General features: G+C 41.1%; 1 protein-coding gene across 2 annotated transcripts in view; it reads right to left on the bottom strand.

Annotated features, from left to right (window-relative positions):
* Positions 1 to 16,691, bottom strand: part of Sidt1 (SID1 transmembrane family member 1) — a 103,224-nt gene that overhangs the window by 23,028 nt on the left and 63,505 nt on the right. For both annotated transcript variants that reach the window (XM_004633305.2, XM_023717570.1), the window contains exons 11-17: positions 9,008 to 9,079; positions 7,443 to 7,585; positions 6,433 to 6,506; positions 5,496 to 5,562; positions 3,539 to 3,612; positions 2,465 to 2,588; positions 2,138 to 2,255 (exon numbers count right to left, since the gene is read on the bottom strand). In XM_004633305.2, the coding sequence (XP_004633362.1) occupies positions 2,138 to 2,255; positions 2,465 to 2,588; positions 3,539 to 3,612; positions 5,496 to 5,562; positions 6,433 to 6,506; positions 7,443 to 7,585; positions 9,008 to 9,079 (672 nt within the window). The remainder of the gene's footprint in view (positions 1 to 2,137; positions 2,256 to 2,464; positions 2,589 to 3,538; positions 3,613 to 5,495; positions 5,563 to 6,432; positions 6,507 to 7,442; positions 7,586 to 9,007; positions 9,080 to 16,691) is intronic.

Here is a 16,691-nt window from a genome sequence, read left to right as displayed (position 1 = left end):
TGTTCACTGCAGTATCGTATGTGCTATTAGTAACATCTAAATGTTGTCCAATGGAGTTGATAAATATTTTGTGATAGAGTATGACAATTCTTAAAAAGAAATGAACTCCATGTTCTTGTTTCCATTCTGATAAGTCTTGAAAACACTGTTAGGGAAAAGGTTTCAGAACACCATGTGATAAATTAATATTAATGTACTACAAATGTAGTAAAATATAACTACAAACTAGAACAATAAATACAAACTGATTATTGCTTTTGGGAGTTAAATTTGGGAAATAGTATGAAATATGTTCAGAATGGTTCAACTTTATCTTTTTTTTTTCTTTTTAGTTTATTTATTTATTTATGTGTGTGTGTGTGTGTGTGTGTGTGGCCAGCTCAGCCCACCAGGGGGCGGGGTTGGCTGGCATGTGGTGCTGGGGGATAGAACCGTGGTCCCTGTGCTTTGCTAAGCTTGCTCTAAGTAGGTGCTTTAGACCACTGAGCCATCTCACCAGCCCCTCAACTTTAGCTTAATGTTTTGCTTCTTAAATAGTAAATCTAAGGCAAATATTTATAAGAGGTGACATTTCTTCATTCTGAGTGGTGAATGATAATGTTCTTGGTAGTTTTATCTATTAAAAATATATTCTTTTTTAAAAGATTAAATGTGACAGAATTTCTGTAGTGTTCTAACAGATGCTAGAAAAAAAACATAACAAAGAACAATTTTAAAAATCTTCCACTGGGCTTGGTAGAGCACACCTATAATCCCAGCAATCTGGAGGCTGAGGCAGGAGTATCTTCTCAAGTTTGAGACCAGCCTGGACTATATAGTGGGTTCAGGGCCAATCTGAACTACATAGTGAGACCTGTCTCAAAATCAAACTGACCCAAACCAAACCAAGACATATAACCCCCAATAAATAAATAACTCTTTATCCTTGAGTGTATAGGACAATTGGCTAATAACTCTTTTTTTCCCTTCTTCCTTCTTAACAACATCTCAATACTGACTGTATCTACTGATTTTTTAGTTTAGAAATGAGCACCTTCCCCAGGCTCTAGGCTTCAGGAAAGCTATCCCCACCTTTCTTTGACTCCAGAGATCATACAGTTGGTTGAATGGTAACCCTACCTCCTTTGCTGATTGATGTAGCAAAAAAGGTTTCTCATCTATATTAGTCACCAGAATGATTGAGAAATGAGCTTGTCACTGTTTATGCTATTGTCGTATGAGGGAACATATCTGAGGATCTCTTTAAAAATTTCCTTGCTAGTACATGAAGGATCCTGGAAGTCACCTGGAAATGCCCTTTAGAATTGGAGGATGGCCATGCCATATGAAGCCAGGACCTATGATAACTACTTCTGCCACCACAAGGGAAGTCAGCCTTGGGATAAAACTAACATACAGGCTGAATACAACCAAGGGAGTCACACAGAAAATGGAGCAGGCTCCATTATATTAATCAGCCACAAACCCTTTCTATCTCTGAACTTTTAGACAGTGAGTTATTATTATTATTTTGTATTTTATGGAAGGGTCTACAGGGTGTTCAGGGTCTCACTACTAGATTGGACTCATAGTGATCTGCCTGTTTAAATCCTCCCAAGTGCTGGGATTATAGGCATGCCACCACGCCCAGTCTCAATTGCCATCTCAGCATGCCCTGGGGGCAGGACCAGCATGGCAGGCCCAGAGATTGAACCCCCAGCCCCTGCACCTGCTTGTAGGCTTTTTAATCTGCTGAGCTATTTGGCCAGTCTGATCTTTATTATTCAAGCCAATCTAAATTGGGTTTTCTGTTACCTCGACTGCAGGACAATTTAACAGTTCCAGCAGGCCAAATAACCTCAAGAGGCTTTTTCAGAAGTCTGTTGATGGACTCTGGCTCACTGCTTCATGCTTAGCCCATGACTTGCTTTTGGATCTCACCACAGGGTCACCAGGAAGTGTTAGTGTTTTCTGGTAGTGGTCAAGAGGAAGAGTGGTAGAAAGTGTGAAAACCATGCTCTGTGGTAGATGCTCTCAGATCACATAGCTAACACAAATGCCTGTGATTTCTTGCAACTATGAGCTTGGTTTTTTGAAAATGTCCCAGGGTAAGACTCTTATAATTCACATCTGTGTAGCTGTTACAAATTCTAATTACCAAATTGGAAATTGGAGTAATTAGGGCAGACGTGGTAGCAAGCACTGAGCACTCCTTCCATCATCAGTGCGATGCCCATAGCATAGAAGAGGCCAAAGTGTTTGGGAATCCCATACTCCTGAAAAAGGAGAAAGGGCAGTCAATAGACAAACACTTGCTAGCAACACATTCACAGAGTCTATAAGCCCATGCTTCTAGCCTCATGTGGCTCATTACACAAAATATATCATCATGTCATTAAGCCACAGTGTCCCTCCCCCTTACTCATCCTGTTGGAATCATGGTCCTGCTCAAGTCCTGTCTTTGATTTGCCCACTGTCTCCTCACCATGGCAAAGATGTCCTTGGCTTCCAGGGCTCTTCGATGGAGAATGTCCCGGCGCAAGACTATCAGCAGGAAGAGGAAGCCCAGAAGTACATGGCCCAGGTTACTGAGAATATTGTTGAAGGCACTAGAGGTATAGTGAGAAGCCATGAGCAAGCAAGAGGACTCAGAGAATGAATGAACACACAGAGCAGGGAGCGATTCAGCATTTAGTGTCTTCCACCACCAACTGGAAAACTAAGATTCCAGGGCTGGAAAATCATCAGGACTCTTCTTCAACTGAACTCCTTCACTTTGGGCTGCTTACTCAGCTCATGCTAACATGTCCCTCTCTTCTCAGCAATGCCTGCTGTGATTCCCTAACACTTGCCCATCTCTTCTTGTCCCAGTGGCACTGACAGACTGTGAGTCTTGGGAAAGACAGCTGCTCCACTGATGGAGTGGATTCTCATAGGTGGACCCATGTTATCTATCAACCTTCAGCTCTTAAATAGTGAACCATGAATTTCAGGACAAATCTTGGCTCATCTCAGCTAGCACTTTATTTCAGGAAACTAAAGCTGTTTCTGTTCTGGATTAAGAAGCCAGGTGCCCAACTCCCAGGAAATGCTCTTTCTGTTTCATCTAGTTCTGGTGGCTAGAGAACAGCCAGGATGGCTGCAGACCTGGGGTCAAGTCATGACAACAGTAAAATCTGAGGGCCTTTCAGCAAGCCCTTACCTGTGTAATCATCTATGTCCAACAATGGAGGTAAAAAGAACCCACCTCATGAGGTTGCTTAACAGCTTGAATGAGACAACAGGCTGCCAGCTCATGCCCATGAACACATGCCAGCACAGCTAGGGACTGCATATTTTCAAAACAATCACTGGCTCCTTCTCATCAGGGGACTCTTAGGAATATTGTCTGTGGCCTTCATACAGAAATGGAAGGACCATACCTGGTCTCAATCTCTGGGTTTTATTCCTCTTTAGCCTGACTAGGGTAGTCTTCCACAGTTGTCTTTAAGAGCTTAAGTCATGGTAGATGGAAAGGAATCTCTAAATGCTTCACAAGCAAACAGAGGACTGCGTTTACCTTAGGACGCCCAAGGGGTGAGCACAGAGAAAGTTGTAGTAGCAGATGTCCTGGTTGCCAGTGACATTTACCACCTATGAAATCAAGAGGAAGAAGAGAAAATGCGTTTCTTCCATCCATCAAGCCCCATCCGAATTCACATAGAGCAGACAGTGAATCCCCATCAGCGATTTACAGTGTAATGGGTGGACCTCCTCAGCAGCGGTAGGTTATGGTCTGTCACTTTACTCAGCACAGGCCTATTTCCTATAAATGTCACCATCTTGCTTTGAATGGAAGTAGTCAGTGTACCTCATTAAGTGGCCTCAAGATGGAATTCAATGAACTATGAGTTGTTTGTCATCACACAAGATCTATGAAAGGATGCCAAGTTTGAGCCCTGCCTTTTAAGTCTGCTTTGCTATCTTTCATTCTCTAGAAGAATGCTGGGGGGACACGGAGCTGCTGCATCCTACGAGTGGAAATGGTAACCACCAAGCAGGCAGAGGAGAAGAGCCTTGTAATCAGTTTTCTGTATTTATTACCATCTCCGCCACAAGCCTGGCCAACCATGGCATGGCTGTATCCTCTGAATTTGGGAACCCAAAAGTATGCAGAAAATATTTAAATTGTAAGTAGCAATGTTCAAAGTCCCTGTCCTCATTAGGGAAATGATACAGAATGATTAAATATTATTAGAGATTTAACTACGTGTTGGAGGCAGTGGGGGATCTGAATAGCACTGATGCCTGGCTCCACTCAGAGGCCCTAGTCTTCTTGGTATGGGATACAGCCTCAGGAGTTTTTGAATAAATGTCCCAGGTAATTTAATGCACAGCAAAGTTTAAGAGCCACGGTATTACAATACCTTCAACCTGTACAATTCTAAATGAGCTTTCTTATGTATCATAAATTGTAAAGAATTTACACATAGAGAGACCTAAGGTTCTGTGGAGGCGCCATGAGGATTCTCAAGCTGTTTTAATGCTATCTTTCATTTTAATTTTTGGTTCCTATTTTATATTTTCTTTTAATTTTAATTTTTTTGAGTTCCAAGAAGCTATTTCTTTTTTAACCCTGTGAACAATTTTATTTTTACATGAATGATGAACAGAAAATGATAGTTTAAAATTAAAAGCAAGTATATGTTAACAAAATCAAAAGGGACAAGAATATTTGGCCAATGGGTGAAATTCATTGAAAGTATTCCCATTCAATTTTCTCTTAAAAATAAATACACAGATGCATACATAAAAAGTGCTGTAATGAAACTTTTCCAGACTGAGAGTATGTGCCCCACCTGGTGCAGCTTCCCAGAGCCCTCGGCACGAGCTCCTGTGCGGTGTGCTGAAGACTGATCTGCTCACACAGAGCTGTGTGGCCCCCTTCACACCACAGGCCTCTCGGGAGGAGTCTATGGCCTCTGATAAATTCCCTGCATCCTAAAGATTTATAACCTCAAATTACACTCTCAAATCTCCCTGAAAGCTATTTCTAATTTGATAAAAATGTTTATCCTCAGTGAGAAAGCACAGGCTAACCCAGACATCAAATTGCTTTCGCTTGGTACCTTATTCATTATTCCACGATGCTGAGACATCTCAGACTGGGAAATAATGCAGGAGTTTGACACCTACTGTAACCAAGTGAGTGCAAGATAAGAATTTCAGGTTGTAGACAAAACAATCTAAAATGTGCCAGGTCCCTTTGTGATTAAACAATGAGGGAAGTGGGTTAAGAATGAACACTTGGACCTCAAGTGAGAAATTAACTGGGTCTTTTTTCGAGACAGAGTCTCTCTATGCAGTACAGGCCAGACTTGAACTCATGGTGATCCTCCTGCCTCAGCCTTCCAAGTGCTGGGCCTGCAGGTGTGCATCCCCCACACCAGGTGGAAATGAATCTTGAATACATCTCAAGTTGTACTTTTCTCCATGCAGGTTGGGAGCTGGGATTCTGGGCTGAGGGTGACACTTACTGTCTGGTAGGTGATGACCAGCTGGATCACAGGCAGTGCATAAAACACAGCAATGGTGATGATGTTCCTGTGCAAGCATGAAGAACCGGGAAGATTTATTTCCCAATTAACAGTGCAATTTTTGCCAAGGTTTCTATTTTATTTTTTAACAGAATGCTTCTACCCCATAACTCCATAAGGAACTTCCAAAGTGGTCAGAAACTATGATGGAGTTCCTGTTTTACCACTCTTTCCTCTTCTCTTGCCTTTGAATATTTAGTGTATATCATCGTGATTAAAGGGAGGAAAGGAAGTAAACCAAACTCTCCTGGGTTACTATCAATGTGCTTGTAAAGGCCACCAAAAATATTAATTGAAATAATGTACTTGAAGATTAATCACTGCCATCTCGCACCTATTTTTTTCTTCATCTTTGTACCACGATTTGTAAAGTTCATAATATCTGCCTCTCGTTTAGCAACATTATTGATGAGGGCCCACCCTTTTGGAATGTTATTAGATTAAAAGTGATCAGAATGCAAGTGACAGATGAAGGATTGCACCCAGAGAATGCAGGTCTCTTGGGTAACTCTTAGCTCCAAAATGATGGTCCCATTATAAAATGACGTAGAGCCCTAAGGTCTCTGATTTTCCTGAGGCTTCTGGAGAAAAGAATAGAAAGGGCTGTCACAGGGGAACAGCAGTCAACCTGAAGGGGCTTTCTGAAGGGAGAAGGTGCCCTGTCAGTCAGCTCAGCCATTAGCTTTGGGGAGACGGTGTGATAGTCATAAATATGACTCTCACAAGTCTGTTCGTCATTAGCTGGTGGCATCATCACTGATCGTTGCACCTCCTTAGCAGTGAACCCTTGAGACATAAGGGGCTGTGGCTTCTACAAAGAAAACATAAATCATCACATTTTATGTAGAGGAACTATGGTGCTACTTCATCTACTTACCAAAAATAAATCTTATATTTTTTGCTGACAATTCGTCGGTCCTTTCTGGAGAGGTCTGACAGGTAAAGGAACATCTGAAATGCCAAATAAAAAGGAAATACCAAATCTCACTTGGCTTTTCTTGCATAAAACACAAAGAAATGCTTTGCAAATCTTCACTTAATCCCTCCTCAGGGATCACAATTATTCAGTCAGGCTTTTCTTTTAATTTTCCTTTTCTGAAGATATGTTAATAAAAACGTTAATATTTTCCTTTGAATATTGACAGCTGGCTGATGTGGGAAACCTTTTAGGAGACTCAAATGCTTCTTATATCCCCTGGATTGATTTGCCAACTTTCTGAACTATTCACTATGAGATTCTTGAATTATTGAAGGTTGAAACTGCAATTTACCTTCAAATCTTTTACTGGGATCCACATAAGATAATGAATATTGGTCATAGAGAAGTGAGCTTTACCTTCAAGAGATAATTTTTTTTCAATGTATTTAGCACAGGGTCTCACTATGCAGCTCAGACTAGTAATGACTCTCCTGTCTTCAGCCTCCCAAGCACTGAATTTTACAGGTATGCGCCACAACGTCCAGACTCAGCGGCCGGCTCAGGGCGCCTGGGGCAGGGACGACACAGCATATTGTGCTAGGGATTGAACCTCAGTCCCTGTGCTTGAATAAAAATTGGAGGCTTTCTCAAAGCACTCCTTCATTGTCTTTTCGTATACCCAGCTAGATCCCTACTCTCCTTTCTGCCCGTTGTCATCTGTTTCAGATTTTGAGAGTGTTTATAATGCTTTATCTTTACTTTCTCACCTTTTTTCTCAAGCAAAAGGTTCTAATGACTAGAACACTGCTTTTAGTCTGTAGTTTGTTTTGTCTAAACACACTGGGGAGTTTGTCCCCCGCCCCTAGCCCAAAGGAAAAAAATATTTAGGAAACTGAGATACTGGTGAAGTTTATTTAACTGTGGAACATTCTGCCCTCTGAGTAGTGTGGCCATGCAGAGGGAGCTACCTTGGTCCGGATGACATTTTTGTCACTCTCAATATCTGGCATGGTGTCAAAGTCACTCTCTTCCACGGAGCTGTCTGTGTCTGAGTGGCATGGCTGCCCACCATCGGAGGACATCTGCCTTCCAGGGCTAGAGCTCGACTCATCTGAAAGACAGAACTCATCTGCTTTTAAAAGCCAAGAACAGTCCATGCAGCCCGTTCCTCTGAAGAAAGCATAGCGCTGACTCACTCTAGAAAATACTGCTTTGGTCAAAGCTAAGTCCTTCCCCACAAGACATGCTCTTTCTCTCATACCTTCTCAATGGTCTTCAGTGTTTTTCTTCTCCTCCTATTTTTACATTTAACTTGTCTATCTTTGAATACATATTACACTATAAGGACATCAGTTCTGTTAAATATTTGGATGCAAAAATAGCATTGCACTTATATTTCATGTCTCATATTTTAAAATATGGACACAAATATATAAATATACACATGCACATAGTTATGTATAGCATCTATCACATACATGTGTAAAGTACACACATATTCAGCTATACATTTCTCGTGAATAAAGTATTTATACACAGAAATCTCTCACATGCCATATCTATGATTATATAATGAAAACAACATTCACAGGAAGGACTCTTCTGTTCCCGTGAATGTTTCCCACAGCAGATGGGACTTGTGCAGCTTGAGCATATGAGCTGAGCCTATCTTCCGCTTTACTTCATCTGTTCAGATGGTTTTTTTAAAATCCTGTTCTTAGCAAACTAAAAATAAGCAGCCTACACTGAGCTCACATGCTCAGAGATATAGAGTAAGAGTCCAGGAATACAGGCTCCCCAGTCCCTCTATAGTGATGTTTTGAGGCTCATCATTCACAGGCCCACAGGATGATGGAAGGAGCAGGGCTGCGTGGTTCCCTCCTACCCTAATACAACTGGTACAGGGACTCTGTTCTTTGCAGGCTGATTAATGAACACTGGGTTTCCATGTGAATGCCTGGGTGGCAGTGAGCAGGCTCAACTGTGCAGTTAGCCAAAAAGGACTGTTAGGCGATAGCCACATTCACCTGCAGCACTGCCTTAGTCTTCCGACCGCCCTTATTCCACAGAAACCTGAGAATGAAACAACTGGTCAATGGATGTCAGGCTCCCTGGGATGCATCTTTTCTGCCCTGTTCTCTGGCTGGGTCAGAAAAAGTCCCCGGGGGACCATGGTAGTGGCCAGAAATCATTTAAGGAATTCAGTTTAAGTGTGGGGAGTGGATTAAGAAACAGAACTGCAGAAAGTTAAGAGATGGGAAGAATTTTCTAGATTACCCAACCAATTCATCTTATAAATGAAAGACAAGGAGGGTGGGGCATGTAGCTCAGTGGCACAGCACCTGTCTGGCAAGTGTGAGGGTCTGAGTTCAATCCCTGGTACCCACAAAAATTAATAAATTAATGAAAGACAAGTTCAGAGGGTCACTGGCTTTTCCACCCTCACAGTTTTGAGTGGCTAGAAGGCCCTTTACATGCTAATCTCTGGAGAATGAAGAAAGGGTTCCACTAATAGACTCTTGGTAGGAAATACCTATTGCCCCATAATTGCTCCCTTCAGGAGTGCTGGCTGCAATGGGATGGGTCGCTGCCATATTTCCAGAACCTGTGGAAAAAAGCAGAGTCAAATACAGTGTCAAGCTGCTAAAACAAAACATACAACACTAACCAGCTCAAATCAAGAGGCCACAGTATTTGAAATTTGACTGTCTTCCTCCTTTAATATAGAAGGTACCAAATCTGGCCTGCTACTTGCTTTTCTAGAGCCCTTAAACAAAGATTTTAAAAGTTTGGGGGAAAAAAATTAAAAGACTATTTCATGGCAGGTAAAAATTATATGTAATTCAAATTTTAGTATTCATGTGTAAAGTCCTATTGAAGCACAGCCGTGCCAATTTGGCTGCATTTGGGATAAAAGAGTGTAGCTGAAGTAGTTGTACCAAAAGCTGGATGCCCCAAAGAGCCTCACATTGTTGCTACATAATTCTTTACAGAAGTTCTGAGCTGATTCCAGCCTGACAGTACTGCAGAATTACAAAGATAAAGGATCCTCGATCTGCAACTGCTGTGGAGAAAGAAGGTCATCACCGAACAGAAACACCAGCAGTAAACTTCTATCATTTATTCATAGGAATTTGGAGATTTATTTTTTATACCACTTAGCAGCACCTTAACTAGAAGCAGGAAGCCCAGGCAAGAAGGAAGATACTGATCTCACTGGAGCAATACATGATGACAACATGAACTGAGGGTGTGGAGGAGGCTGAGTTATCTTCAGGGGTATCGAGGTATATCTGTTGTCAACTGGTTATTCACAATGAGAGAAGATCAGACACCAGGACTACGCTCCTTGCCGGGTGTGGTGGCATGCACCTGTAACCCCACCACTCTGGGAGCCTGAGGCAGGAAGGTTGCAAGTTCAAACCCAGCTTGAGCAACGTATAGGAGCTCAGTGAGACCTTGTCTTAAACGTTAAAAAATAATGAAGGGCTGAACATATAGCTCAGTGGAAAGGTCCTGGGTTTGATCTGCAGAAATTCAAAACAGAAAAAATGCTCCTTCAACATTTTCAGTGGTGCACAGTATGTTTAGAAGCAGGAAAACTGAATTTACTGCTCTGAGCATCTAGAGGTGCCTCTCGAGCCACACTACAGGCATCAGAGGAAAATAGCTCTCAGACTTCTTAGTGATTATCAGGGAGACACACAGTGGATGACACTAAGCTTCTGAGAAGCACTTCCGTTTCTGAGAATGAGCCAAACAACGTAAACTGCACAGCAGCAGCCACAAGTATGCAGACATCCAGGCAGTGTCTCTGACGCTGAGCCTTAGTGCCACAATATTTCCTCCACAGATTTTCGTGAGAACATTTCTTCTCTGCCTTGTGAACTCAGCCAAGGATACACAGAGATGCTGTCAGGCTGTGGGAATGTCAACAAATTCCTCGTTCTGAGAGGTGAGACTGCTGGTGTCCTATGGCAGCGAGAGTCTGTGAACTAACTGGCTACTTCTTTCTCTCTGTGTACATCCTTGCCCTACCAGCCTGCTGGGGCTGGATCCCAGGGCCTCCTCTGAGCCAGGCAAGCTCTCTGCCTTTGAGCTACCCCTAGCCTGCTCTTCACTCTCTTACGCTAATGCAAGCGTGTCTATGTTCAGTGAAGAAACTTAACTGAGGATATTCTAAATATTTTCACTGTAAATACATTTCACTGTTTTTACTAAAAATATAGTTCATTTTAATTTATATTAAAACTACAATGTGTAACGTGTAAAGAACCAAAATCCTCTAATGCTTTGTTTTCTTCTGCTTTTTCTTTTTTTACTATTGTGTAATCTCTTTAGATCATAATAAAAAAAGATTAAAAGAGAACTAAAATCCTCAAAAAAAATTCTTAGTTGTCCTAATCAACTTTCTTTATCCAGTATTCAAACTTCATTTCCACTGGGGAGCAGCTTTGCAAACTAATTTTGTAGGCTCTGTTATGATTATTATTGTTGCTGTTATTATTTCTCTTTGTGTGCCCATTCATTTCCTCTAAGTATAAAAATAATTTTATACTAAGTTAAACACTTTGGCTAGAAATCAGAGACAAATCCAACGGCCTCAGACACTCATTTTCTTTCTCCTTTGGTGGCTTCACAGAGGTAAGCTGCTTGGTATGTGAGACAATCTCCAAAGCCTAGGAATTCAGACTTTGGCCTTTACAGCGTGCATTCCTTGACATTGTCACCAGTTTTCATATATTTATTATTTAATGAAATTAGATCCCTGACCTTCCTGGGGCTAATCCAGGAAGTAAAATGGTACCAAAATCCATAAAATGGTACCAAAATCCATCCATGCCTTTTTTTTTTTTTTTTTTTCATGAGCAGAATATATTTGTTGAGAGAAAGAAATCTCCTGTCCAAGAGAGGGACAGGAGGGAAGCCCGAGCGGGTTGAACCCATCCATGCTTTTTATCCAAGTTCAAGGTAAAGAAACTTGCCACCTTGGGATTCTCAAATATGAAAGGTCAAATCTTTTGAGCACAATAAATGTTATGTGACAATGCTGTGCACAGTTTGATTGTGATTTTCACCTAGGACGGATCAGGCCACAGCTGCCATAGAGCTTTGCTGTTGTGTCTGCTTGTGCTCATGACCACAAGTACCACTGCCTTCCCCATCCCTGGTACCGCTGCTACCCTAGTGCCTGGATTGTTGTTGTTGTTGCTGCTGCTACTACTACTTTGATCCTCATTGAGCTCTGACTGTGTCAGACACTTTAGGATGTTTTCACAGTTTGATTTTTAAAAAAATATATTTATTTATTTATTTGGTGCAGGGTCTTGCCACACAGCTCAGGCTCATAATGATCTTCCTGTCTCAGCCTCCCCAGCACTGGGATTATAGGCATGCTCCACCATGCCCAGTTTCAATGACCAGCAGGGTGAACCTGGAGTTCAGGGCCTGCACAGCATGTGGTGCCAGGGAGTGAACCCAAGTCCTTGAGCTTGCCAGGCAGGTACTTAGACCATGGAGCTATCTCCCCAGCCCAACAGTTTAATTTTTTAACCCATCAGCAACCTGTGAGGTGGATATTATTATTGCCACTACTTTAAAGATGATAAAATAAAGGTGCTGAAAGACCACATAGTTCACGTATTTACTAACATAGTGGACGGTGATTCAGTGTGCTGCCTCTACTGACACTTATCTCTTTAAAAATACTTTTATTGTATATGTTTAAGATGTACATGTTCTGGCCAGGAATATAGCTCAGTGGCATAAGCACCTGCCTGGCAAGGGCAAGGTCCCAAGTTTGATCCCCAGTAGCCCCCGAAACAACAACAACAACAACAACAACAACAACAAAAACCCAAACCCAAGATGTACATGTTCTGATATACATTTATCTATCATCTATCTATCTATCTATCTATCTATCTATCTATCTATCTACCTGCCTATCTATCTATATCTAGTGAAAAACCTCAGGTAAGCAAATTAACATGTCCATCAACTTCTATGATTAACTTTTTGAAACTGTAAGAGCACCTAAAATCTATTCTTGTAGAAAAAAGTTAGTATAGAATATAATATCATTATCTGTATTCCCCTTACTGTACATGAAATCTAGACTCATTTACACTATGCAATTGCATTTGCTTCCTTTGATCCATATATCCTTATCCTCGTCTCCCTGCCCGTTGACCACTATTCTACTCACTATTTCTGTTATTCAACATTAAATAAAGATTCCACACAAAAGGGAGATCATGAAGTAATTTTCTTTGAGACTGGTTTATATCATTTAGCAGAATGTTCCTCACATTCCTCCCTGGGGACATCCTGTCATCAATGACAGTATCTTCTTTCAAAGGATGACTAGTATTCCAATGTATGTATGTGTCATGTATCTTCATAAAAAACACAGAAATTTTTCTTGAAAAGTTCAATAATGAGTACCAAATACATTCCTTTTGTGTATTGCCTGAAAATCTCTCCAGGACGTTGTAGAGGAGGTTGAGGCCCTTTGCATCTTCACTTTGACAAAGTCATATTTTTAAAAAAGTAAGCAGTGTTTGCATTTGAGGTTGGATCTTCTGCTTGCCAGTGTTGAGGTGGGGCTGTCGGAACCCAGCTTTTGGCTAGTTCATTGCAGAGAGTCCCACTGTGACCCCTGTCTTGGTTTAACTTCTAGGGAATGCCATGGTCTTTTACTTTTCCCTCAGTATCTTTCACATTTTCTTTTTTCATGTTTAAGCTTGTTTAAAATGTACTTACATGTTTTTAAATGTGGGGATAATAAAAAACAATGCAAATATAAAAAAGTTTTAGGATTTTTAGTTTTTTGATGTTCCTGAGACATGAGATAGGTCAAAGTGTGTACAGGGAAATTGCTGAATTTGGTTTTAGAAGGAAGTTACAATAGTTATGAGGATCTTACGTGTGTGTGTGTGTGTGTGTGTGTGGTCAAGAGAAAAATAAAAAGTCAAGACAAAAACCCTTCTCTTTCTTTCTTTCTTTCTTTCTTTTTTTTTTTTTTTTTTGAGACAGGGTCTCACTATCAGTCCATGATGGCCTTGAGCTCACTTTGTAGTCCAGGCTGGTCTTGAACTTGCAAGAATCCTCCTGCATCAGCCTCCCCAGTGCTGGGATTGTAGGGGCATGTCACTATGCCCAGCTATTGTATTCCTTTTTAATCTACTGCATAAAGATACTCATGAAAATGAAGCTGAGGGAAGGGAGGTGGAAATAAAAAGAATTAAGATGTGCTATGTGCATGTACCAAGACTACATGGCCAGTGTAATCATCATGTACTACTAACATATACTAATAAAATTTCAGAAAAGAACTCCCAGAACTACTTAAGAAAGAAACAAGAATGATGGAATAAGTTATTGGAAGCAAAAGGGAGTATTTTGCAGGAGACTAATAGCAATATGTCTGTGATTGTAATAATTTAAAAATATTTAAACATTTACCATATATTTTATCATTGCATGTATTTATACTTTTAACTTTGAACAATTTAGCAGAATTAAACACTGTTTATAGGACAGGTTAAGATGTTCTGGCTGGAAATAATAGACATAAGACTATGCAAGATCTCATCCAAATGAGGAACTTTGCTTTGGGACATTTTTCTATGCACATGAGCCCTTCCCATCTGTCTACTTCACTAAGAGAACAGGGTATGTGGCATGCTTAACTTTTATACTATGTGTCCTAAGTTAGGAGAAAGAAATTCATTGTGTACTGAGCATGTTTGCTGACAGGAACTTCAGAGTTACAGCTGTCTACCCCCTTCTGCTGTGAAGATTTAGGCAGTTGGAAATTAAAGAGTGAGCCAGAAAATGACACAAACCAACTGTCATGAAAATTTATTTTTTGCCAGTTGACTACCTACCCCAATGAGCCTGATGTTTTGTTTCAAAAAGTGAAGTGGAAGTGAAGAAACCATTAATATTTGCACAAAGATTTGAAAGGAAAATTCTGCTTGAAGAAAAATAACTGGGCAAGAAAAGTCAAAGAAAGTTTGAAATAGAGTAGAGAGCCTGGAGTAAAAAAAGAGACCCACTCCACTCTCTGCTATTTGTTAAGAGGCTGATGCAGTAATGGCTCTGTCCAGGGAAAGATTTGCTTAGTGTGATGGTTTGAGTGTATTCCTCAAAGGTGCCTTGCTATGAGGTTGGTCCAAGTGTGGCGATGCTGAAGCAGCAGGCCTAGTACAAGGTCTCTAGGTCATGTGGTACTGCCTTTGCAAAGGGCTGATGTAGCTCTCACAGGACTCCCAGTCATTCCCTAGAAAGCATCTATTTGGCTTTCTGTCTTGCTCTGTGATTCTTTCTGTAGGTGGCTGTTTTCCCTTCCCACTTCTTTGTTATGTTTTTGGCTGTAAAGTGGCCAAAGGAGCCCTCAGAAGAAGCTGAGTTGATGGAGCTGCCCAATCTTTCAGTCTCTAAAGACTTTCAGTCTCTAAAACTGGGAGACAACTCTCTTTTCTTTATAAACTACATATCTTCAAGTATTTTATTATAGCAACAGAAAATGGACTAAGGGTCATTTTATTCTTAAATCTACAGTTTTGTCAGGCTATATTACTTTGCTCGCTTAAGAAAGTAACCCAGGCTCATAGTAGCAGCTCCTGTAGCTCAAGAAACCTGTAAAGGAGACTTCATTAGTCCTTCTTCTCAGTTGGTAGCTGACTTTCTATAGAGATTCCTTAACAAGGATTTGAAGTGTGAGGCTTCTCCACTGATAGATTCAGTGGAGGAAATGTTTTCAGAGTACAGAACTTTCCCTTACTTCCCTTGTATTAGTACAGAGGGTGATGACTGAATGTCTAGCCACACACGTCACACTGAGATGGTCCCTTCTAGCCAGATGTGGGGACTTAGATCTGTAATCCCAGCACTGTTGGAGACCAAGGTGTGAGGATTGCAAGACTGAGGCTAGTCTGGGTAATTTAGTGTCTTGCCTCAAAATTAAAAAATCTAAAAGGGTTGTAGATATAGCTCAAAGTGAAGACTTTGGGTTGAATCCCCAAAACTGCAAACAAACAAGCAAACAAACAAACAAACAAGATAAGACAGAGAATGAGAATGAGCATCCAAGAGTGCTCAACCTTTGACAAATGCTGTTGCTCCCTACCCAGACTCCAGGATCCTCTCTTTACCTCATATGGATGAAAGAAATCCTTTTGATTCTTAGCATAGTTGACACTGATAAGCCAACTTAACCAAATAACTCTGGGCATGTAAAGAAAAGACAAATTCAGCCTAGCCAGTAGGTTTTCTGGATGCAGCTTTCCTGCCATGACCTAAGACACAACTGATTTGACAACTTTCAGGGATCTGCTTTCATTTCTCCCATCTCTGTCAAACCTACAGTAGAGGCATAACCACTTTCCTAAGATGTCCAGCTCCACAGGGATGTGGGCAGACACTATGCCAGTCTCCTGGGGTCCTGCCCCTTCAGAGGTAATTGCTAGCATTTTCTATAGCTCTCCTGTGCCCAGGGTATTTCCTGTAGCTTTGTGCTCCCATGAACTTCCTTTGCTCTATAGGCACACTGATTTGACCTTGAGAGAGAAAGATACTTCATATACTTGCTCTTCTACAAAAGTTCCTATCCTGAATATCTAACATTAGCTTTCAAATTTGGTCCTCACTTGCCTTGGTCTTGCTCCTGGCCAATTTCTCATTGCTTTGTTCTTTATATCTGAAAGTCACTAACAGGGTCTTTCTTGGGACAGAGCTTGTTTTCTCTTGCTGGCATTTTAAGCAAGGCTATCTTGGCTTACTGGTGGTAATGGAACATGAGAAGTAGTACCTGATTTGCCTGTAAATTACAAATGTTCCTAATTTCAAAGCCCTTTGCAGTGACCATTCCTGTTCCCCACTTCCCAAGTGAGCTAGCATCTGTTCAGATACCCTCACTGTGTCTGGCAGCTGATGTGTTAAAGTCAGTGATTCTTAAGCAGAGAGAAAGGTAGGGCAGCTTTTTCCTCAGAAGACATTTGGCAGGTGTCATGAGGAGAAGGAATACTATGCTAATCTAGTGAGGAAACCTGAAGGATGTTGCTAAACATTCCACAAGACAAACATGGCAGCCCACAACAACAGAATTATATGGCCCATAGGGCTAATAATGTTGACTTTGAGAAAGCTTGGAGAGAGAGAGAGAGAGAGAGAGAGAGAGAGAGAGAGAGAGAGAGAGAGAGAGAGAGAGA

The sequence above is a fragment of the Octodon degus genome, unplaced genomic scaffold (genome assembly GCF_000260255.1).
Source record: "Octodon degus isolate 3935 unplaced genomic scaffold, OctDeg1.0 scaffold00053, whole genome shotgun sequence".
In the NCBI taxonomy this organism is placed as follows: domain Eukaryota; kingdom Metazoa; phylum Chordata; class Mammalia; order Rodentia; family Octodontidae; genus Octodon; species Octodon degus.
Note: the sequence above shows the minus strand (reverse complement) of the source record. Positions and strands in the feature narration are given on the sequence as shown.